The sequence below is a fragment of the Syngnathoides biaculeatus genome, chromosome 14, assembly GCF_019802595.1.
Source record: "Syngnathoides biaculeatus isolate LvHL_M chromosome 14, ASM1980259v1, whole genome shotgun sequence".
Lineage (NCBI taxonomy): Eukaryota > Metazoa > Chordata > Actinopteri > Syngnathiformes > Syngnathidae > Syngnathoides > Syngnathoides biaculeatus.
The window spans coordinates 4,054,124-4,077,500 of record NC_084653.1 but is presented as its reverse complement, the minus strand read 5'-3'; the positions used below and the strand labels follow the sequence as shown (position 1 = coordinate 4,077,500).

At 39.7% G+C, this 23,377-nt stretch overlaps 1 protein-coding gene across 1 annotated transcript in view; it reads left to right on the top strand.

The window, feature by feature from the left end:
- The window catches only part of LOC133512040 (actin-related protein 3-like), a 41,070-nt gene extending 19,167 nt beyond the window's left edge, over nucleotides 1-21,903 (top strand). Inside the window, exons 7-12 of the mRNA XM_061841263.1 lie at nucleotides 3,601-3,744; nucleotides 10,823-10,996; nucleotides 13,638-13,730; nucleotides 13,865-13,990; nucleotides 17,347-17,430; nucleotides 20,951-21,903. Coding sequence (XP_061697247.1) covers nucleotides 3,601-3,744; nucleotides 10,823-10,996; nucleotides 13,638-13,730; nucleotides 13,865-13,990; nucleotides 17,347-17,430; nucleotides 20,951-21,046 — 717 coding nt within the window. The 3' untranslated portion in view covers nucleotides 21,047-21,903. The remainder of the gene's footprint in view (nucleotides 1-3,600; nucleotides 3,745-10,822; nucleotides 10,997-13,637; nucleotides 13,731-13,864; nucleotides 13,991-17,346; nucleotides 17,431-20,950) is intronic.
- The last annotated feature ends 1,474 nt before the right edge of the window (nucleotides 21,904-23,377 follow it).

Here is a 23,377-nt window from a genome sequence, read left to right as displayed (position 1 = left end):
TAATGAATGAATGGACATCACTCAACAGAGATCAAGTGTTTGTGTTTGGCATTGTGAATGTGATTGTGTGAAGTTGTGTATCGTAGAAATGCTGGGAGCTTTGCTGAATGGTTAACAAGTGCCACTGTTGAAGAAGTATATGTGGATTTTGTTAAGAATACAAGGCATAATTTGTTGGGCAAAAGCCCTTTTTGCATGATTAAAAATTACTAATAGGTTTTCCTTTTGGGAACCTTATAGTAGTTTCTTTCTAGCGGGACAAGCCGAAAGGAAAAGAAGTATTGATGAATGAAAACAGGGATTCTCAAACTTTGGGTCCAACCAGGAACTTACAGTGGTGAAATTTTTCCAAGGTCTCCTGCATAATTCTAACACGAATTAAACATCTCTTCAAGATGAAAAAAATTGATCGAACAAGTGAAATCATTACAGTAAAGAATCGTGGAACTTTCACCTTACAGTGCAGGTTTTTCTTTAGCAGTCATAGTAGTTTTTGGCTGATGAGTTTATTGATTTCAAGCCACTGAATCGTTTTGTATTATGTTAATGTATAGGTATGAATGTGAATGATTTTCTATGTGCCCTGTGATTTCCTGGGGTCCATTTCAGGATGTCCCTGCTTCTCGCTGAAGATAGTTGCTAATGCTTTGTTGCAGAGGCTAGATACAGGCCCAATTAAAATATACAGTCTTCCTTGATCTGTTCTCAATCAGGAATAAATCCCACATAGTGATGGACCCACTCAGGTTTTTTTCAATACAAATACCAAACTGTCATCTCCCCCATAAACCTCTCTGTGACAGTTTATTATTTTTTTTAAATATGCATTGTTCTCAAATGAGTCAACTTGGAATTATAAATACTTTTTAATAATTTGAGATTGAGAAAAATAATTCCTACCTGAAATGATCGTTACATAGGCGTGTGTATTTCGTTGGGCACCATCCATCTTGTTTAATTGCTGAAATCCATCGATCTTTTCAGGTCTTTTCAGCTGGTATTCTATAGAAGGATATCTTTTGAAGAACTGTCTCGTCTATTGTGACAACTAAAAGCACAACAGGTCTCGGGCATTGTGAAAAATCTCCTCCGGTTCAGCAACTCCCACTCGTAAACAGTGACATCACGCGCACGGGCTCTATACCAGCTGAGCTGAGGCAAGAGGCACCAGAACATTGTCGGTATAATATAAGTTATGGTGCTGGCGTTATTTTTAAATGGAAGCTCCTTGCAGATACAATGAAGAAAATAAGTATTTGAACACCATGCTATATTGTAAGTTCTCCCACTTAGAAATCACGGAGGGGTCTGAAATTTTCATCTTATGTGCATGTCCACTGTGAGAGAGATAATTTTAAAAGAAAAATCCAGAAATCACAATGTATGATTTTTTTTTTTTTTTTTTTTTTTTTTTTTAAACGATTTATTTGTGTGATACAGCTGCAAATAAGTATTTGAACACCTATCTTATCAGCTAGAATTCTGACCCTCAAAGACCTGTTAGTTTGCCTTTAAAAGTCCACCTCCACTCCATGTGTTTTCCTGAACCAGATGCACCTCTGTGTTTTTAGATTCTCTCTCACAGTGGACATGCACTGACGATGAAAATTTCAGACCCCTCCGTGATTTCTAAGTGGGAGAACTTGAAATACAGCAGTGTGTTCAAATACTTATTTTCTTTACTGTAAAAGCTGAAATTAATTCTGGTTTTGTACACTTTAAAAGCATTATTGGACTACTGACTGGATTATAAAAGAAAATATGAATGAGTAAGATGACTAAAAATAATTGAAGACAATTGTCAGTTCTTATGTCATCGACCATTTGGAGGATCTATAGCTCGTGCACGTGACGTCACCATTTTTACGGTGCCATGTTGCCAGTCAAAAAGAGCTACTCGACCGTGTGGGCGACATTGAACTGGAGCAGAATATTCACAATGCCTGAGACTTGTTGTGCTGTTAGTTGTTACAACAGACGAGACAGATATTCAAAGAGATCACTCTATGGAATACCAGGTGGAATGACGAGAAAAGATTATTAATTTTCGGAAATTAAACGAGATGGATGGAGCCCAACCAAATACACACGATTGTGTAGCCATCACTTCACTTCAGGTAGGAATTAATCTTCTCAATCTCAAATTCCCAAGAAGTATTTATAATTCCAATTTGGCTCCTTTGAGAACAATGAGTTAAAAAAAAAAAAAGACAGGGCGTTGGGTCCAACGTACACGAAGCGTGTTGCAGCCACACGTTAAGCTTTCCTTTTTTCTAATATGTATTGTTCTCAAATTAGTCCAATGCACTTTTATAAAAAGAAAATAAACAGTCAGTCATACAGAGGTTTACCGAAGTTAAATGTTGTGGCCGCAACACTTTTCCATGTATGGGGCCTGAAGCCTATCCCAGTGGTTTATTTTCTTTTTTAAAATACGCATTCGACTCATTTGAGAACAAAGCATATTTAAAAAAAAAAAAAAAAAAAAAAAAAAACATCTGTCACAGATAAGTTTAACGTGTGGCCGTGTGGTAACTTACTTTCTTCTAGTTAATGAATGCTAAGCCGCAACACGCTTCGTGTTAGGAGGGGCCGACTCGCTGTCTTTTTTTTTTTTTTTTTTTGTCTCCCCCCCCAATCATAGTTAATGAATGTGAGTTTGTGTAAAACCAGAGGAAATATTGGTATTTGTATTGGAAAAAAAAATCTCAGTGGCTCCATCGCTATTTGGGATTTATTCTTAAGAACAGATCCAGCAACGAAGTATTTGTATGCGTCCAGACTTTTCTATGCTTTCAAATTCTTCCGTGTAAATCTCAATGACTTACTCACTAGATAAATGTGTAGATCCAGTTGTCCAAGACAAGCAGAAGCGGGGTAGTAGTCCAATATCTTATCGGCGAAGACATCGACTTCGACATTAAATGTGGGTCCTCTATGCCAAGTGTTTCTCATTTTTCCACTTAGCTTCATTTATCACCACCCTCTAAATGTTTCACGGTATCGGACAAAACTCTGGGCACCGTGCTATAAGACGTATTTTTGCGTCTTCTCCAATCGTCTTAGTATTGAAGAATGATTTGTTTGACTGACACTTCCAGCCAGTGACGTGATTTGATGATGGAGGTGCACGAGCTCTATAGGACATATCAAAAGATGCCGGTGTGACAATCAGATTTGTGTGATCTTTGAATAAATATTAAACAGAGGGTTGTCACTCAATAGGGCCACACATTTAGTTGTCATATTGTGATTACGCTCCATTTCCCCAAATTAATAAAATGCATTTTTTATCCATCAACTAGCGCAGTGAGAGGAGTTGAGCTTAAGTATTTTCACAGTATTTCAAACAGGAAAGATTACACTGCTCAGGAAAATCTTTTCGTAGACTCCATCAAAGTTGTAGGATGACTGAATTGGCATGTCTGTGGTCCTTTTATACAAACAAAAATACTGTGCATATGCAGTTGCCATCTCCTTAAACAAATGTAATTGACATCAATGTTAAAATTTCTTCGTGTATTCTGCATACCAAAACCCTATTAATAACAAACTGTATTGGAAGTCTGTGTCTTATTTTTATTTTTACTTGTCCTCTAGGCTGAAGGTTATGTTATTGGTAGCTGTATCAAGCACATTCCGATCGCAGGGCGAGACATTACTTACTTCACCCAGCAGCTGCTACGAGAGAGGGAGGTCGGGATCCCACCAGAGCAATCACTGGAGACAGCCAAGGCGGTCAAGGTTCGTTCGCATTTTGTTTTTTCTTGCAATTTTCAAGTGCCCTTTGTTTTTCATTACACATGAATTTTACAACCATAACTTGACACTTTTTTTTCTTTTACTTTTTTGTTTAATAAATGAGAAAATCAGTCAAGACAGTACAGGGTTCGCACGCGGCCCTAAAAGTCCCTAAAAACTCCTAAATTTTCGAAGGTGCATTTAGGGGCACCTAAAAGTCGTTAAAATCCACGAAAACCGGTCAAGCCCCTAAAAAGGCCTTAAATTAAAAAAAATCAAAGTGAGGACCTCTACCTCCAAAATTCTCCCAAAAAAAAAAAAATATTTTTTTTTATTCAAAAAAAAAAAATAGCGATCCGTCTGGCGTCCAAAACAGCCAGAAATTGTCAACGGACGTCACCATGTTGACAACTAGTCACCATCTTGTTGATATTCCATTGTTTCCGTGAGTAGGCATTTCACTTCATCTTCGTTACGACGTAGCGTAGTTCTTTCATCGATCCAACTTGTATCATGGGGAAGTGGATTTTTCAAGAAGCTTGGGTTGAAAGTAAGGAGTTTGGGGGCTGGGTTCGTCGAGATCCAAAAGATCGGCACATGTTTTACTGCCATCTCTGCAAGCAGAGTTACCAGCTTGAAAAGATGGGCGTCAAAGCGCTGGAGTCGCACCGGGAAAAACAGGAGACACGCTGATTTGGCGAAGACTCTCTCATCTTCCGTTGGTATGAATCTGTTTCTAAAATATCAAGATAGTGAAGCATCAACTTCAGACAGTGGTACTAGCAGTGCATGCCCACTAGGGATCGCAAAAAAACGCTTACTTTCATAACCGGTTTTAACCGAACAGCTGTAGCAAAAAAACGGTACCATAGTGGTGTTTACATAATTCACCCGCGGGACCTCGAGTTGGGGTGCGGGGTTCCGCACGGACTGTTTTTCTTGTTGTTCTTCCGGAGTGACGAGTTCAGAGTCCCCCCCGTTATGCGAGTAGTGTTTTTATGTCTGCCAATAAAACAAGTTTACTCCCATACTTTGGGGGATTTCCTCGATGTCATGTTTGATGTTTCTTTGATTTAACTGAATGTTCTTTTGAGTCCAACTTTCCTCTAACAGCGAAACTTGAAAAAAGTGGAAATGATGTTGAAAAAATGGCGCAATATGGAATACCGGAACTGAAGAAATGATTGGAAATTTTAACCGATTCCGAAAGTCCAATTACAGTTTCGGGTTTTAAAAACGAAAACCGTTTATAACCAGTTATTTGTAACCGGTTGCGATCCCTAATGTGCACCTAGAGTTGTCCAGCCAGAAGTCAGGCTTTATGAACTTAGTTCAATACACGAAGACTGACTCGTTAAAGGCAGAGATCGTGTGGACTTTAAAAGTGATCTGCAACCATTACAGTTACAAATCTTGTGAAAATAATTTGAAAGTGTTTGCAGTCATGTTCCCAGACAGTGACATTGCTAAAAACTACCACTGTGGGGAAAGGAAGACTTCATACCTGGCTACATTTGGCATCGCTGCCCACTTTTCATCTCTACTCTCTCAAAGCCAAAAAAGCCAGAATAGAGACTGACATATCTACGCTTATTGAGAAGGCAGAAGAAAAGAGGAATCTGAGGTTTATCACCGAGGCCAATGCACTCAGAGGCAGAGCAAAGGACAAGAGAGCCACTTTGGCACCTCTGCAGCAACAAAGAGGAGGCACTGGGTAGCCTCAAGGAGCTAGAGTAGGGGTGCTGAAACAGACATCAGTAGAAGACATTTGTGTATATAGTTGCAATTGTAGTTAGAATCTGTTTTTCTGTATACTGTTATGTGAAGACGTTGACAATGGTCATATCAATGAGAACTACCACAAGGGGTGACAGGTGATCACTGTCACAGGTACTGAGGTACTGGAACATTTGATGAACCAAGAACGGTTGATGGCACCATTGGGTGAGTCTTTTTTCCTTACTCTAGATTTCCCACGATGGCCCTAAATTTTTCGTGTCGGCCCTAAATTTTTTCCGTGTCAGCCCCTAAGAATGCCCCTAAAAACCCTTACATTTTTTTGGTCAGACTGAGTATGAACCCTGAATGTAGAATATACGATATATTTGATGAGGCTGCAGGCTTTTACCATTTTACCACTTGCACAGTAGAGCTGTGCCTCATGTATGACTTTTACCAAGAGACTATTCAAGAATATTTTTATATACCAGTACATACAGTAAATGGCTTAAAGGAGCACTAAAAACCAAGATGTCAAAATTTTATTTTAAATGTGTATGTCTTCTTAATCAACTGCTCTTTATCTTTAATCTGCAACATCCAGTGGGTGGAAAAAGTACGTAAACTATTTGGAATTTAGCATGTTTGTTGCTACTGCGCTAAAGATCAGAAACGACTGCCCATGAGTTTGTTTTAACTTAAACTAAGACAAAAAATTGTCAACTACAGCGGCTAGTTGTGCTGCTGCTTTCTAAAGAAATGCGTCATCAATCATGCTGATGACGCCGCCAACCTGGAAGTAGCGTCGCAGTCCGAAACAACGATAGCCCGCCTCAGTGGCTTCATGTGGGTATAAAAACAACCTGAGCTCAAACTACGTAATATGAGCGTCATAGGCACATTTATAAAACAAAACAACAACAACAAAAAAAAACGGGAGAGCACACACAATTGAAATGGTCGCTTTTTTTTTTTTTTTTTTTTTTTTTTTTTTTAAATGTGCCCACTACCCTCATTTCTACTTAGTTTGAGCTCACGTTGTTTTGACAGCCACCTGACCATAGGAAAGCCATGGTGTCAGGTGGGCGAGAGGCTGCGCTGCTGAACCAAAATGCATGGGATTCAAAAATTTTTTCCCACATACGCCATGGATGGCACAGATAATGACGTGCTGTGGGAGCAAAATAGGATCACTGTTCATGAATTCAGGAGGCACCAGAAATGGACCAAGTCACCAAAGGTAGCTGCGATGGATATTTTTCAGATTGGAGATGAGCCAGATATTGCTTTTGAAGTCTTAGCCAAGGATGTGTAATGTAGAGGATAAACTGCACTATGCACAAACATTTTATGCACAAATATTTAATTAAAAAAATGTTTACATCAAACAGTGTTAAATATTTATATAAGACTGTAATGTGTGTTATCAACAGTATTAATAAAATGCTTTGCCATCATTGAGCATTTATTTTAGTTGGTTGAGGGATTCTGTTCCGACAATTACAGGGACCAGGACAATCATGTCCCGAGATTATATTATGGCTACATCAGCACGTGCACAATAATTATTATTATTATTATTATTAAGGATTGTTGTACGGACAGTTTTGAAAAACAATACAAGTACAAACCTAACAAAATATAAATAGAAATAATTCCCAATATTTTGAGCATATAGATAGCAGCAAATTGGTGCGCATTGTACATTGTTAGAAGGGTTTTTCTGGGTTGTTTTTTTTTTTTTTGTTTTTTTTTTTTTTTTGCTTCCCTTTTTAAATTTTTATTCATTTTATTTATTTATAGGTCAAATTTGGGGGTGTCCATTATACTTCAGGACACATTGTACTCGAGAAATTACAGTAATTCACAAGTTTATATCAAGGTATTTTGTAGAAAAAAACATTTGTGTAACAGTTAAAGCTCAAAAGTTCTATTGCAACTGCACAGTGATCCAAAACGGAAGCAAATGAACGACACAAGGGTTTAAGAAGAAGGAAATGTGTGCTGTGAATCTGGTCCAGTCGGTCACACCAGACATCCCAGGAATCTTGCTGAAGTCTTTTGGAACAGTTTTGTAAAGAGAAGTGGTCCAAAATCCATCCTGATGTGCACATCTGTAAATATTTCTGATAAAAGTATAAAAACATTTTTGTGGGATTAGTTTAAGAAGACTGCTTTTAATTTAGATGATTATAGAACATTTCATGACCAAAGTATGCAAAAATTTAAGACTGATGAAACCATCACTTAACAGAAGAGGGGGTGCTTATGACATCACCTAAAGTGACACCAGAAAGTAGTCACACCCCTTTATGTTGTCCACATGTTAATTATTCTAGAGAAGATTTGAGTGTTTTTCTTAAAAAAAAAAATCCTATAATAAAGTAAATGTTTACATTGTCGATACTTTTGAGCCACTACCTTAAAATGTTTTTAAACATGTCGTAATACAGCAATAATATTCACACTCTTGGCTTAATATTTTGTACAAGCACTTTTAGCAGCAATCACAGCTTCGGGTCTTCTTGGGTATGCATCGTTGAGTTTGCCACACATGTTTTTGGGGCATTTTCCCATATTCTCAGCAGATCCTGTCAAGGTCAGTCATGTGGGTTGGCGAGGGTCGCCGGACAGATTTCTAGGTCTTTCCAGCAATGTTTGATTGGATTCACGTCGGGCTCTGGCTGGGCCACTCAAGAACATTCACAGGCTGCTCCTGTAACCACTCCTTGTTATCTTGGCTGTGTGCTTTGGGTTATTGTCGTGATGGAAAGTGAATCGACACCCTCTTCTGAGTTCCAGTGACTTTTGGCAAACTCCAAGCGGGCTGCCATGTCACTTCGAGAAGTGTATTTCGTCTGGCCACTCTACCATAAAGGCCTGATTGGTGGAGTGCATTAAGAGTTGACTTTCTTGAGTTTTCTTCTACCTCCACAAGGGAACACTGGCGCTCTGATTTGTGACCACAGAGTTCTTATTCACCTTTCTTACCAGGTCCCTTCTTCCCTTGTTACTTAGCTCGGTTGGACGACCAGATCTAGGAAGGGTCATGGTTCCAAATTTCTTCCATTCCTGAATAATCAAGACCACAGTGCTTTTCGGGACCTTCAATGCTGCTGAAGTAATTTTCAACCCTTCCTCTTGTGTCTTTGACACAAATCCAGTCTTGGAGGTCTGCAGAGATTTCCTTGGTGTTCATTGCTTGGCCACCTCTCATATATATCCTCTGCCATCTTTGACACATTAGATAGAAATGTGTGTGCCATTCGAAATGTTTAGTCAACTGAATTTACCACAGGTGGACTCCATTCAAGTTGATGAAGCATCACAAGGATGATCATCGGAACTCAGATGCACCTGAGCTCAAGTATCAATAACATAACAAAGGGTGTGAATACTTATGTCCCCATTGTTTGTTTTATTTATTTATTTTTAAATTTACACATCTGAAACTGTTTTGACTCTGACAGTATGGCATATTTGATATAGATTTTCGAAAACAAAACTATACTCATATCAGCTTTACAATAATTCTGTAACATAACAATGTGGAAAATGTGATACTTTCTGGTTGCACCGTATCTCCTACTTATAATGCCGCCCTTCCATCTATTCCAAAGAAATTCAATAATTCCGCCTTCCGAAAACAGTACGGGCTCTTTGACCGTGAGGTAACTCCTCAACCACTTTACAGCTGAATGGAATATCAGTGAAGGAATTTCCCCGAAATGACTGAATGTTGGACTAACAATGGCCTCTTGGTCCAGCGGCTTAATTGCGCTCCCCTTTTTTGCATAACAAAACTGATTCCATATGTGGTGTGCCTCAAGCCTCTCGGTTGGAATATACAGTACAAAGTGGAGTCTACCACACAAACACAAGCTACTGCCTAACCAAGCTTTGTTGCGTGAAGTGATGAATCCTGCTCAGATGAGACAAAACATCTTCCGAGACCAAAACATCTTCCAAGATAACCATAGAGGTTCATAAACCTTTTGTCCCACTGTTTATTGTAAAAATAAGTTTGAAGTGGCCCATCTGCCCGTTTTTCCATGCTTGTGAGTACTGCCACTTCTTATTCCTTCCACTCCCACAAGAATTCTGAAGAATGTTCTCTGATTTCTTCTGACTTTATTTACTAAGAAAGCCATAGTCTGTAAATATTCACCAAGGACAAGCTACATATTTGATTTCATTACATGTACCAAAGCTACATAATAACATTCATAAACATCATCTACATGTACTTATCAACCTCTTCGATGACTGTCACATCAAAAAGGTAATGTGCAGGGGTTATACTCCCCACTGTAATTCTTCTGATAAGCTCTGAATGTTTTACATCTCAGCCACAACGTACATTGGATCGAATGAGTAAACCTATCGCTCCCTACATCTGACCAACTTCAGTGCTGCGAATTATTAGCAGGCAACTCGGTACTATAGCGTCAACATCATTTACCTTCTGCAGGTGATAATGATTGCTGCCTTTGATTTGATTATTCTCTTTAATTCTTATTACACAAATGTATTAATTAGAATGCCTTGTTTTGAATGGTGTTTGCTCATAAAATATATTCTTTTGGGTTTATTTCCCCATTAAATCTGTGATTCATTCACAAAACACTCTTGTGTTTCCTTGGGACAACACTTGGTGGTACTCATCTTCTCCTTGTTGGAAGCACCAAGACTGTTCTATTTTAAGTCTACCCATTCAACCTTCCATTTTCTGTATTGCTTATACTCCCGTGCTCTTAAGTAACTACAGTTCCTTATTGAAATAACAAAACAAACGTTTAAAAATGGAATGCTGGGACTTTAATCATATATACATTTTCTGTCAAAAACTAAAAACAAAAAAGATACAGTAAACCTCAAATGAAATTAAGATGACCACTTGTTAAATTACAATTCTTTTGCTTTTTTTTTAGAGCTACTGGCTTCTGTCTCGATTTGTCACATTGAGATACATAAAGGGAAGGAAAGTGTGATGATCATGTCTTAAACTCAAATTGATCCATTTCAGTTATATGGCTTACGGTATATTAGAAGTTTCTCACGGTAGGAAGACGTATACAGACAAGGAATGTAGAGGATGTACATACATTAATTCTACGTATGTTGTAAAACTGTTCTTTCCCCTGTTGTCTATGCTATAAAGTAGTTGTATAGAACCTGTGACTTCTTTGAAACTTGGGAATGGTATACTAATATATAGTTGAAGTTCTTTGTGTGGTATACTTGGATATTATATATGTAAAATTCTTGTTTATGATTTGAGAAAATTACTCTGGACATAATTATTTGTTTTTCCTGCATGATAATAAGGCTCATATCAATGTTCACTCAATGTCCCTGTTAGGAACGATTCAGCTACGTGTGCCCAGATCTTGTCAAAGAGTTTAACAAGTACGACACAGATGGCTCTAAGTGGATTAAGCAATATACTGGCATCAACGCCATCAGCAAGAAAGAGTTCACTATTGATGTTGGATATGAGCGATTTCTGGGACCTGAGATCTTCTTTCATCCAGAGGTAAGTGCGTCAGGGAAACAACAAATTTTGGCTAACAGTCTCTTCTTCTTCTTCTTCTTATTATTATTATTATTATTTTACTTTAAGCTTGTCCCGTTTGGGGTTGCCACAGTGTGTCATCTTTTTCCATCTAAGGCTATCTCCTGCATCTTTGTCGTAACACCAACTGCCCTCATCTCTACCCTCACAACATCCATCAACCGTCTCTTTGGTCTTCCTGTCACTCTTTTGCGTGGCAGCTCCATCCTCAGAACACTTCTACCTATATAATCACTACCTCGCCTCTGGACATGTCCAAATCGTCAAAGTCTGCTCTCTCGAACCTTGTCTTCTAAAACATTCAAATTTGGCTGTCCCGCTAAACGAGCTCATTTCTCATCCTATCCAACGTGTTCACTCCTAGCGAGAACCTTTGCCATTTCCAGCTCCGCTTCCTGTTGTCTCTTCAGTGCCACCATCTCTAATCCATATTATGAACTTTGACCTTCTTTCTAGCAGAGGTTCTTCTGTCACAACACACCGGACACCTTCCGCCAACTGTTGCAACCTGCTTGGACCCATTTCTTTCTTACTACACTCACCATTGCTCTGGATTGTTGACCCCAATTATTTGAAGTCGTCCACCCTCGCTATCTCTTCTCCCTAGAGTCTCACTCTTCCCCCTCCACCCCTCTCATTCACATATATTCCGTTTTACTACAGCTAATCTTCATTTCTCCCCTTTCCAGTGCATGCCTCCATTTTTCTAATTGTTCCTCCACCTGCTAACAGTTTCAACAACCAAAGTGTACAAAATTATCATTCACATTGTTTGCAACAGCATTGCTGATTTAAAAGGAAAACAAAATGTGCTAAGCAAAATCCTTCTCAACAACACTGACTCAGTGGAGAAAATGTTGTTGTATAGATGACCTTACAATAACCAATCCAATGAAGACCGATTTGAATTGTGATGACTGAAAGACAACCAGTACTGTATGTATTTTCTTCATTTAGAGCCGTTAAACGCACTGTAGCTAAATCCTTCAGTATGTACACTTGAGATGTGAGTGGTTTGGACTCAAATTATTGGACAATGGACTTTTACTCTTGGTTTACTTTTTCTGGAGGGTCTTCTGAACTGTTTTTATCACAGAACACATAGATATGCTAACCTCGGCGTACATAATGGTGAGATGAAATGGGTAGATTTGCTGCAGGTGTAACGTTACATCAGATATGGTTCAATTTGTACTTTGGTTTTAATTTAATTAATTGTACAGTTCACATTGGGTACAGTAGGGACTGCCACATTCAAAACAATGAAAATTTGAATTTAATGTTTGGGTTTTAAGCCGCAGTGCTGCCAAACCAAACCCATGCTGTGTGCATGTGTGTGTGCAAATGCGTGTGTGTATGCGTATACACACACACACACACATTTGACGGTCTTTTAATCTAAATGTGTTAACCAACTCGGGGTAGAGCCACTCACTTTTCAAATGAGCAAATGTATTGGAGTGGACGTTATTAAATTAAGGTGAATAACATTTAATATTTGGTGGCATAAGCTTTACAATAACTGCATCACACCTGTGACCCATTTACAAAGAAATTGACCTTGCCATTCCAACACTTTTGGAGTGGACTATCCATCTACCTACCGACCATATTTTCTGGACGACAGAGTGCACCGGGTTAATAACCTGCACCCTCTCTATTTAGCGTCCCCCACCCCTCCATACACTAGCCGCGCCAGACCATATGCTGCGGATATATACGGAACCTGCCGTTATGTTGTGAAATTGTATATTCACACACAAAGACTTTGTGTTTGTTTACATAACTGTTTCCAAACATTGGCTGTAACACGGCAGTAAAACGGCTCCAAGGGACCAGAAAATCATTGTTTTTATTTCCCCTCCTCCTCTTCACTCAAGCCACAAGTCGTCTTAAGTATTGCAGTTGAAGAGCCTCAAAAATTCTGTCACGCAGCATTTCTCTCTCTCCCTCAATCTCATTTTCATCGAGTTACCGATGAAGTTGTGCTGTTCTCCTCCCATAGCACCCCAGCCTTTCGAAATATGTTGGGAATGGTTGATTTTCACTCTTTCACGCTTTCGAAATACATGGGCAAACCTCAGGAAAGTATGACCTTTGCATGCCGACAGTTTTTCTGTGCCAGGCCTAAGCACTGGTCCCCAAGATTTTTTGTGGCATGCACTGCTTTTATTTAAAAACAAATTTTGTCGGATTGGCATAAAAACGAATAGCATTTCACCATTCTGTTGAATGTAATTTTTGTTCAAGTAAGCCCACCTTGTTTCTCTTTGAGCCATTCCCATTGCAAGGGAATCAAATGACTCAGCTCAGTTTTTTTTCCATTTATTTATTTATTTATTTATTTTGACAGAGGCACCTGATTTTCAGATTTAAACTTATTTCACACATGAACAATCCCAAAAATATTTCTGTTCCGACTGATTGGCACTTGTGACACGCAATTAGAGGACGTAGCAAATACAACAACATATGGCTTGCCATGAGATCTGGTTGCCAAAAACTAAGCTGCACTGTTTATTGGCTAAGCATCTGGTTATTGTGAGGCAGTTATATTTGTTTCTTACCTGATATCTTTTCTTCTTTGTTTACTACTACCTAGTTTGCCAACCCAGACTTTACTCAACCCATCTCTGAGGTTGTTGACGAAGTCATTCAGAACTGTCCTATTGATGTCAGACGTCCTCTCTATAAGGTAGGATGGCATTTAGTGCAAAATATCAGCATATTGTTTGGTGAAAAACAAGGTTTCATAGTGTCTTTCTATCAAGCCAGACTGACCAATTAACCAACTTCAGATTTTTAATAAACAAACTTTTCCTTGCTCAGAACATTGTTCTATCAGGAGGCTCCACCATGTTCAGGGACTTTGGTCGCCGTCTGCAGAGAGATTTAAAGAGGACCGTTGATGCCAGACTGAAGATGAGTGAGGAACTGAGTGGAGGCAAACTTAAGGTGCGGAAAATGTACTTTATCTCAACAAAGATTGCTATCCACTTATTAGTGAACAGAATTTAAGGGTCACCAGTGTTTTTCAATTGTTAGAAAACAGGCTGCAGATATATATTTCTTAAAGTGGTTGCACTCTTCAATGTTAATACTGCGATGAAGCATTCATGCTCACCTAGCGGCTTCGCTCTTTCCGGACCGAACAATGTTTTCCTGTCTTTCGTCTGATATGCCAGTGTTTTAGCCAGTCTTTGTCGAGTCTACATGTCCCAAGGTACAGTACATGTAGAGTTGTAGATTTCTGCTGGACATAGGCAGACCTATTTTTATGGCGTTAAAGTCTACTGTCACTGAGGAGCTATCAAACTGCTGTCTACTCTGGGGGCCTACAACAACTCCAACACCCAATCCTGCATGGTACCCACAGTGGAAGCACCACAAACAGCAAAGGAAGCAGCTGAATTGGGGCATGCATAGAGGTATCCAAGCAAGACTAGCAGCTAAACCACAGAAGCAGCCAATTCCCTCCATCCGGTTATCCAATGTACGCTCTCTGACAACAAGATGGCTTACATTCGTTTACTGCTCTACACATAAGTCTGTAAGAGAGTGCAGTGTTTTTATTTTTGTGGAAACATGGCTTAATAGTAGTGTTCTAGACGGAGACATTCAGCTTGACCAGATAGCATACTAACAAGTGGACAGAACTCTCGTCGAGGGAGGTAAGACTTGCGGCCGTGGGCTCTCTGTTCACATCGTTGCTTGGTGCTGGTATGATGTCTCGGGCAGTCAACACTGCTCACCAGTACTGGAGTAACAGCAGTGATGAAAAGAGTCTGCAGTGAGGTATTCAGACCATTATGGATGACGAACCTTCATTGCAGACCTTGAACTTCTCCACCTCCCTGCCGAAAGAGCTAAACGTCTGTGCTTGCCTTCAGGCATACCTGCACACAAGTCTCCACCACCTCCTTGGTGACCAGGTGCTATCACTGACCTGAGAAAACATGACCCCTGCCAAGATTAATGCACGTAAAGCCCCTGGCCGTGTTCTGAGGGACTGTGCAGTTGAACTCACACCTTTTCATGGACATTTTCAACCTCGCCTTGAAGTCAGGCTGTTGTCCCTAAATGCTTTAAAGCCACCACCATCACCACAGTCCGAAGAAGTCATGTCCTTTCTGCTTCAATGATTACCGTACGGTAGCACTCACTCCCATCCTAATGAAGTGCTTCAATCAGCTAGTGATGCACCACATCAAGTCCGCTCTTTCCCCTCCTTTTACCCACCCCTTCCAGGTTCCATATTGGTCCAACCGTCAACCGAAGCCATCTGCTCCGCCCTCTACTCTGTTCCCACACACCTGAACAATTAAGAATACAGATGCTCTTCATAAACTTCAGCTTACCATTCAACCACCCCCCCCAACAAGTTATTCATAAACTTGACCAAGTGGGGCTCAACACTTCAATGTGCAACTGCACAATAGGACCCGGCTCACCTGCAAAGCCGTCCGCATACTGAGGAATGTCACCCATCCATCTCACTGCCACTTCTGTCTGCTGCCATCAGGGAGGAGTCTGCAGGTCAGGACCAGCTGACTTAAAGACAGTTTTATTCTTCAGGCTGTCAGGAAGCTGAACTCTCTGCCTGCACTACCCCTTTACATCTATTGTCCTCTGGCTACCTGAACTCTCTACCCCCATGCAGATGTACTCATGCACATCTTCCCATATTGCCTTTTAATTTGTAAATGTCTTATTGCTTTGGTACTTTGACTATGATTGTTGCATGTCTCCTAGTTTTGATTTGCACGTTTTTAATTTAGTTTTTGTACTTTATCTCCCAGTTTTATTTAGCTTCTTTATATTGATTATCAATTATGCTAAAATAATAAAATAATAATAATAATAATAAAATGATTTGTATAGAAGGCACAGATGAATTTCCATGATGTGATTGTGATGTGCACTGTTTTGCATTGTACATTGCTTTGATACAACCCCGATTCCAATGAAGTCGCGACATTGTGTGAAATATACTGTAAGAGTGCAACGATTTGCAAATCATGTTAAACCTATATTTAATTGAATAAACTACAAAGACAAGATTTATTCTTGTTTTTAGCAAATCATTAACATTATGGCTGCAACGTGCTCCAAAAAAGCTGAGACAGTGTCATATTTACCACTTTGTTGCAGCTCCTTTTCCTTTAACAACATTCAATAAACATTTGGGAATTGAGGACACTAATTGTTGAAGCTTTGTACTTGTAATTCTTTCCCACTCTTGCTTGATGTACAGCTTCAGCTGTTCAAAAGTCTGGGTTTTCGGTTGTCGTACTTTACGCTTCATAATGCGACAAACATTTCTAATGGGATACACGTCTGGACACATGCAGAACTTGGTTTGGAATTGTCTTGCTGAAATATGCAGGGGTGTCCATGAAAAACACGTTGCTTGGATGGCAGCATATGTTTCTCCAAAACCTGAATATACCTTTCAGTATTAATGGTGCCTTCACAGATGTGTAAGTTACCCATGCCATTTCCACTAACATTACCCCATACCATTAAAGACGGTAGCGTTTGAACTTTGCATCCATAACAGTCCGGCTATGTCTTTTCCTCTTTCGCCCAGAGGACACAATCTCCACAATTTCCAAAAACAATTTGAAATGTGACCACAGCACACTTTTCCACTTTTCATCAGTCCGTTTCAGATAAGCTCAGGCCCAGAGAAGCTGGTGGTTTCTGGGTGTTGTTGATAAATGCAATGGCTTTTGCTTTACATTATTGAGTTCTAAGTTGCACATACACATGGTGCGCTGAACTGTATTTACTGACATTGGTTGTCTGAAGTGTTTTTGAGACCATGTGCTAATATCCTTTACACATTGTTGGTTTCTGATGCAGTGCCACATAGAGAGGTTCATAGGTCACGGGCATTCAATGTTGGTTTTTGGCCTTGCCGCTTGGAAGCTGTGATTTCTCCAGATTCTTAGAAACTTATGATGATAAAATCCCTACTTTCCTTTCAATTGTACGTAAGAAAATTGTCCTTAAATGGCTTTTTTGGAATGTGTTGTAGCCATAAAATTTTAAGTGATTGATTATTTGCCAAAGACATCAAAATTAATCAGTTTAAACATTGAATAGCTTTTCTTTATAGTGTATTCAATTAAATATAGATTCAACACGATTTGCAAATCATAGTATTATTATTTAACACAAAGGCTCAAGTTCACTGGAATTGGGGTTGTAGAAGGACTTCTGCTAGACGGCTGTTGAACTCGTGCTACCGTTGTTTATGGTGACATGGTTTGTAATGTATGAATCATGTAAAATTCTTCTTTCTGCAGCCCAAACCAATTGATGTCCAAGTTATTACTCATCATATGCAGAGATATGCTGTCTGGTTTGGAGGATCAATGTTAGCATCAACGGTAAGTAGCAAAGTATCCACTGGCATGTGCTTTTAGATGAATGTGGTCTTTGTATCTCGTGACTTGAAGTTCGCAATTACATTCACAAACTATTTTTGTACTATTTGAATTACTTACATGCACACACACTTTTGCGAGCTGTTCTTTTGGCATAGTGATCTGCTAAAAAATAGCCAATGGTGAAAGCTTTTTATTCATCTTCTATGGACAGGAGGCATCTGCGCATGCCCAGAACTTTACAGGGAACAACCATGTTTAAGCAGTATGTTCAAACAAGTTTATATTGAATATTATTGATAGCCACTCGCGAAAACCCCCCAAAACATTTTAACTGCATCGGAAAACATGGTTCACAGCGCCCGGAAAAAGTAGCAGCTTGTCATCTGAAAAATACCGTATGATCCCAGCTGAGCTTGATTAAGAGTATTTTGATGCTCTGTCACATTTTACGAGCGTGACTGTGCCTTTGCACTCTCAAATCTGCACAGTCGAGCATGAAAAATCATGCGTGTAAAATTTGTTACCAGTAGAAATACATAGACATTCTCAGCGCACATGAAAACCAATCCAGCACAGTGAACCACAGCCTGACCTTTTTTTTTTTTTTTTTTGAAGCACACAGTCTCGTTTACCTGACTCCGCCCCCTTCAGGTTTTAAAAGGGTACGCTCATAATTGCAAACACCATCCACCCACACAGTCTGGGGTACGTAGACCATGCTGCTTGTGTTTGCTCTCGATAATAATGAAGTGCTGCTGCTTTAATGAATGTCAGGGTATGTGAATAATAGAAGAAAAAGTGGTGAAACTGGATGAGATTCTCTGAGTAAAAAAAAAGGTCTGGTCTGAAGCTAAAGTAGACAGGATGAGATGGTGTCTGTTAAAATTCCACCTTGGCACAGCCTGCTCAAGGATGAAAGCACAGACAATACAGTGCACAAAAAGCAAATTTTGTATTTTAAATATAGGAGGCAACATAACATTAACCTTAAAACTGTTTGGGTTAGCTTTAGCTTTCAACATACATTGCTAAAGAGATTCTGCAAGCAATAATTCAGTTTTACACCAAGAAAAACAGATAGGGATATCATTGCGTGTTAAAAAAAAATGAAACAAAGCTGTAAGCGACCTTTCAAATTTATAGTTCATAGTTGGCTTGGTTTAGTTACAGTCAATCAAATTCGACGAGCGCAACCGTGCTCGCGTGCCTTCGCACTCTGAAATCTGCACAGTCGATCATGAAAAATCACGCGTGTAAAATTTATGAGTAGAAAAAAATAGATATTGAAAGATGTCACTTATTTTGTGTAGTCTTGACATTAATTTACGTGTTTATTTCATAAACGTTATTAACTAAACAAGCCTGTTCCTAAACGGTCAGTCTTCACCAGGAACAGGAAATGCAAGTTAACCATACTGAGCATGTCCGGAAGTGATGCCAAAAGCGCATGTTCAGAGTTTCTTCACGTACTGCAAGCACATTTACGTTGAAAGTTATCAACATAATGAGCCATGTCATAGGAAATTCAGTTCCACTAGGGTTCCTCAATGCGTCGATTGCAAGGCAGTTTTGGTTGCTCGTGTGTCTGCGTGCCCTCCCCAAAAAAAAGACGCTCCACTATCGTCCACCTCGTCGCTTGATTCAGGTGTGGCCAATAAGTCGAGCGCACGCACATAAAGGCGCGTTCTAGTTCTAGTGACTTGTAGTATGTTATTAATGGAAAAAAAGACAGCCAGAATGGACCCATCTGTTTTTTTCACCACAAAACATGATTTTGACATATATGGACGGCCTCCGCACGGCCTTCTGGATCGCCGCAAGGCCGGACCGGCGTTAACCCCGACATGGAGGTGAATCGTGCGGGGAGGTGGTTTGGCCGGGCTCTTCCCCCCCATCAGCCACCGGTGTCTGGGCACCCCACTTCAAGCGGTAGCTCGCTGGCGACGGCTTCCGCTTTGGCTCGCTCGCCACGGGTCGCCTCCCAGCGATGGCATGCTTGCCGACGACGGCTTCCTCGTTGGCCCCGACGCGGAGGTGGTTTGGCCGCGTGCAGTATGAGAAAGGTGCTCTCCTCCCCGCCCGGCATGGGTCCTCCCGAGTACACTACATATTGTCGGGGAGGCTGTTGTTAGTTAGAAGTGATCCGCGTATCATCAAAATATGGCTCGAAATGATAGGGTGATATTGTTGAAAAGAGGTTCTGTGTTCCATAGTTAATTGCCACTATGTGTTTTCAATGGCGAATGTCCCTGTGTAACATCTGCTGATGATGTTGCAGGCAATATGGTGACCACCAAAATGATGTTACTTTCCCTTTAAAATGATCATTCAAAGTGTAGGGATAGGGTTAGGTTCTTCAGAGGTGGAGGGACGCACACAATTTAATTCCACTAAAACTAATAAATTCCACAAACTATAAATTCAAAACATTAACATTAACTTTCAATGTTCCCTGAAGCACCACTCCAAGGAATTTTGGCTTTGACAGCTTTTAATAATCATGTGGAAATGTGTAAGTCAAATGTCATCGAAGTGAGCAATCGCGCAACGAGTTAACACATTTTTCCGGATAATTCTTTTGGATAAATTCGAAAATGTCATGGAATTTCATCAACACTCTGTGGTCTCTGTTTTCATGTTCTAAGTTTTATATTACACCACACATTTTCATTGGGAGACAAGTCGAGAATGCAGGCAGAGAGTCTAGTACTTAGACGCTTTTACTACAAAGCCCTGTTTAACCCTATGCAGCGAAGTTTGGCATTGTCTTGCTAAAATAAGCAGGAGTGCCCATGACATTGCTTGGATGGCAACATCTTTTCTTCTGAATGATTGAGCAAGTCAGGGATGCTCCTTTTACACCCAATCATCCCACCCACCTGTTTCCAATTAGCCTCTTCTTCTGTGGGATTTTCCTAACGGGTGTTTAATGAGCATTCCTCAACTTTGTCACTTTTTTGCCACCTGACCCATCTTTTTTAGAACTTGTTGCACCCATAAAATTCTAAGTTCATTATTAGCTCAAACAAAATATATCAAGTTTAACAATATTTTTGGTTAATCATGATTTTCAAATTTTCTGTTTTTATGTGTTTAACACTAAGTCCCAACTTAATTTGTACATGAATAATTCTTCAGTTTTGGGTTGCAACAAACGATTTTATAATTTGCCATTTTTTTCCATTAATTGAATTGGATTTTCTTTAAGTTTCAAATTTCCATTCTTTTATTAAAAACAAAAAATGTTGTCCATTGTTAAGTAAGAGGTTTCTAAATGTCTAATATCTGATGAGTTGTCTTTGTTTTCTTAAAAAATACAATTAATATTTACTGTCCAGAGGCTGAAATTTGGAGGATTTGGACAATTTTAAGTTGGAGATTGCTAACCAATTAATTGGTTATGAAAAATCAATGAATTTGATAACTAGTTTTCAATTAGTCATTCAATCATTGCACCTCTACTTTTTATCCCTTTTGGGTATGTTTTAACTTGTTGTTATCCTTGTCTGTTGTTCCACAGCCCGAGTTCTACCAGGTTTGCCACACCAAAAAAGACTATGAAGAGATTGGGCCGAGCATCTGTCGCCACAATCCTGTGTTTGGGGTTATGTCTTAACTAAATCTAACAGCAGTGGGGTGAAGGACAGGGTTCGGGGTTGACTTGTTGTCAAGGAAAGGTCCAAGCAGTGGAAAGAGGTGGTGCTCTTGAGGTAGACCAGAGCAAAGGAGACGCAAGACTGCCCCCCCCCCCTTCTTTGCTTTGTTTTTCAAAATAAGGGGAATGGTTTTACAAACTCATTGCTATTTTTCATTCAAAGTAACATGCAGTAAATGGTTAGGTTGATGAAGTGAATGATTGCAATTATCAGGGGTTGGTGGACACCTTGAATTATAAAGCTTTTACATCTTCAAGGTGGAAGTACTTATTGATAACTTTAGAACCCAGCTTTGTCTGCATCTCTCCTTTCAAGCTTCTAATACACTGTGTATCTCTAGAAGAGGTTTTTTTATATTTCAAGCCTTTTTAATTGTAAATGCAGGATGAAATCAAGGGTTAAAAAATGTTGACTGTTTCATCTGATGGTGCAGCTTTGATACACATTATTTTCCAACCTTGACTCAATAGTCTCACAATTCTTTGTGTCAGTATGGTCTGTTACCTAATTACTAAAGCATAGACTCATATGCTTTCACTTCAGACAGTGGCAGGTTTTCACCTCTATGATGCAAGGAATGAAAACAAGAATTGCAGATTAGAATGATCCAGTTGAATTCACTGTCAGACCAGTATTGTTTGATCAAATATTTTTTCATTAAATACCAAATTGTTCAAAGAATGGAATTTGTGTATTTAATGCCTTGCTACATTCCAATAAAGGTGTGAATTGGTTTATGAAAACTGCAGTTTCCTGGACTTTTTCAGTCACCCTAATTATGTCGCAACACCCAAATAAATCTTGATTCAAGTTTGTATGAATCTTTGTATTCTTTGTCATTTGACTCTTAAGACATTACGAAGCAAACCTTTTTTGCAGTCTAATCATAACATTAAGCAGCAGCTTCCAAATCATTGACGAAGGACAATGTTGTGTCCAAGCTATGCTGACCCCTTTAGTGCTACAGTGAAGAAAATAATTTGAAATCCCTGCTATATTGCAAGTTCTCCCACTTAGAAGTCATGGAGGGGTCTTTAATTTTCATCGTAGGTGCATGTCCACTGTGAGATAATCTAAAAAGAAAAATCCAGAAATCACAATGTATGATTTTTTTTTTTTTTAAATTTGTGTGATACAGCTGCAAATAAGTATTTGAACACCTGTGTATCAGCTAGAATTCTGACCTTCAAAGACCTGTTAGTCAGACTTAAAAAGTCCACCCACACTCCATGTTTTATCCTGAATCAGATGCACCTGTGTGAGGTCGTTAGCTCCATAAAGACACCTGTCCACCCCATACAATCTGTAAGACTCAAACTTGTAAAATGTCCAAAACCAAAGAGCTGTGGAAAGACATCTGAGACAAAATTGTACAGCTCCACACAGCTGGAAAGGGCGAAGGAGAATTTGCCAAGCAGCTTGGTGGGGAAAAAAAGGTCCACTGTTGGAGCAATCATTACAAAATGGAAGAAGCTAAACATGACGGTCAATCTCAATCGGAGTGGAGCCCCATGCAAAATATCACCTCGTGGGGTCTCAATGATCCTTAGAAAGGTGAGGAATCAGCCCAGGACTACACGACAGGACTTGGTCAATGACCTGAAAAGAGCTGGGACCACCGTTTCCAAGGTGACTGTTGGTAATACACTAAGACGTCATGGTTTGAAATCATGCATGGCCCGGAAGGTTCCCCTGCTTAAACCAGCACGTTTCAAGGCCAGTCTTAAGTTTGCCATTGACCATTTGGATGATAGAGGAGTCGTGGGAGAAGGTTTTGTGGTCAGATGAGAACAAAATGAAACTTTTTGGTTATAATTCCAGTAACAGTGTTTGGAGGAAGACTAATGATGAGTTCCATCCCAAGAACACCATCCCTACTGTGAAGCATCGGAGTAGTAGGATCATGGTTTAGGTTTTTTTTTTCTGTACATAGGACAGGACGACTGCACTGTATTAAGGAGAGGATGACCGCGGCCATGTATTGTGAGTTTTGGGTAACAACCTCTTTCCCTCAGTCAGACCATTGAAGATGGGTCGTGGCTGGTTCTTTCAACATGACAACGACCCAAAGCACACAGCCAGGAAAACCAAGGAGTGGCTACATAACAAGCATATCAAGGTACTGGCGTGGCCCAGCCAGTCTCCAGACCTAAACCCAATAGAAAATCTTTGGAGGGAGCTGAAACTCTTATTTCTCAGCGACAACCCAGAAACCTGATCTCGAGAAGAGATTGCCAAAATCCCTCCTGCTGTGTGTGCAAACCTGGAGATCAACTACAAGATGTGATTTC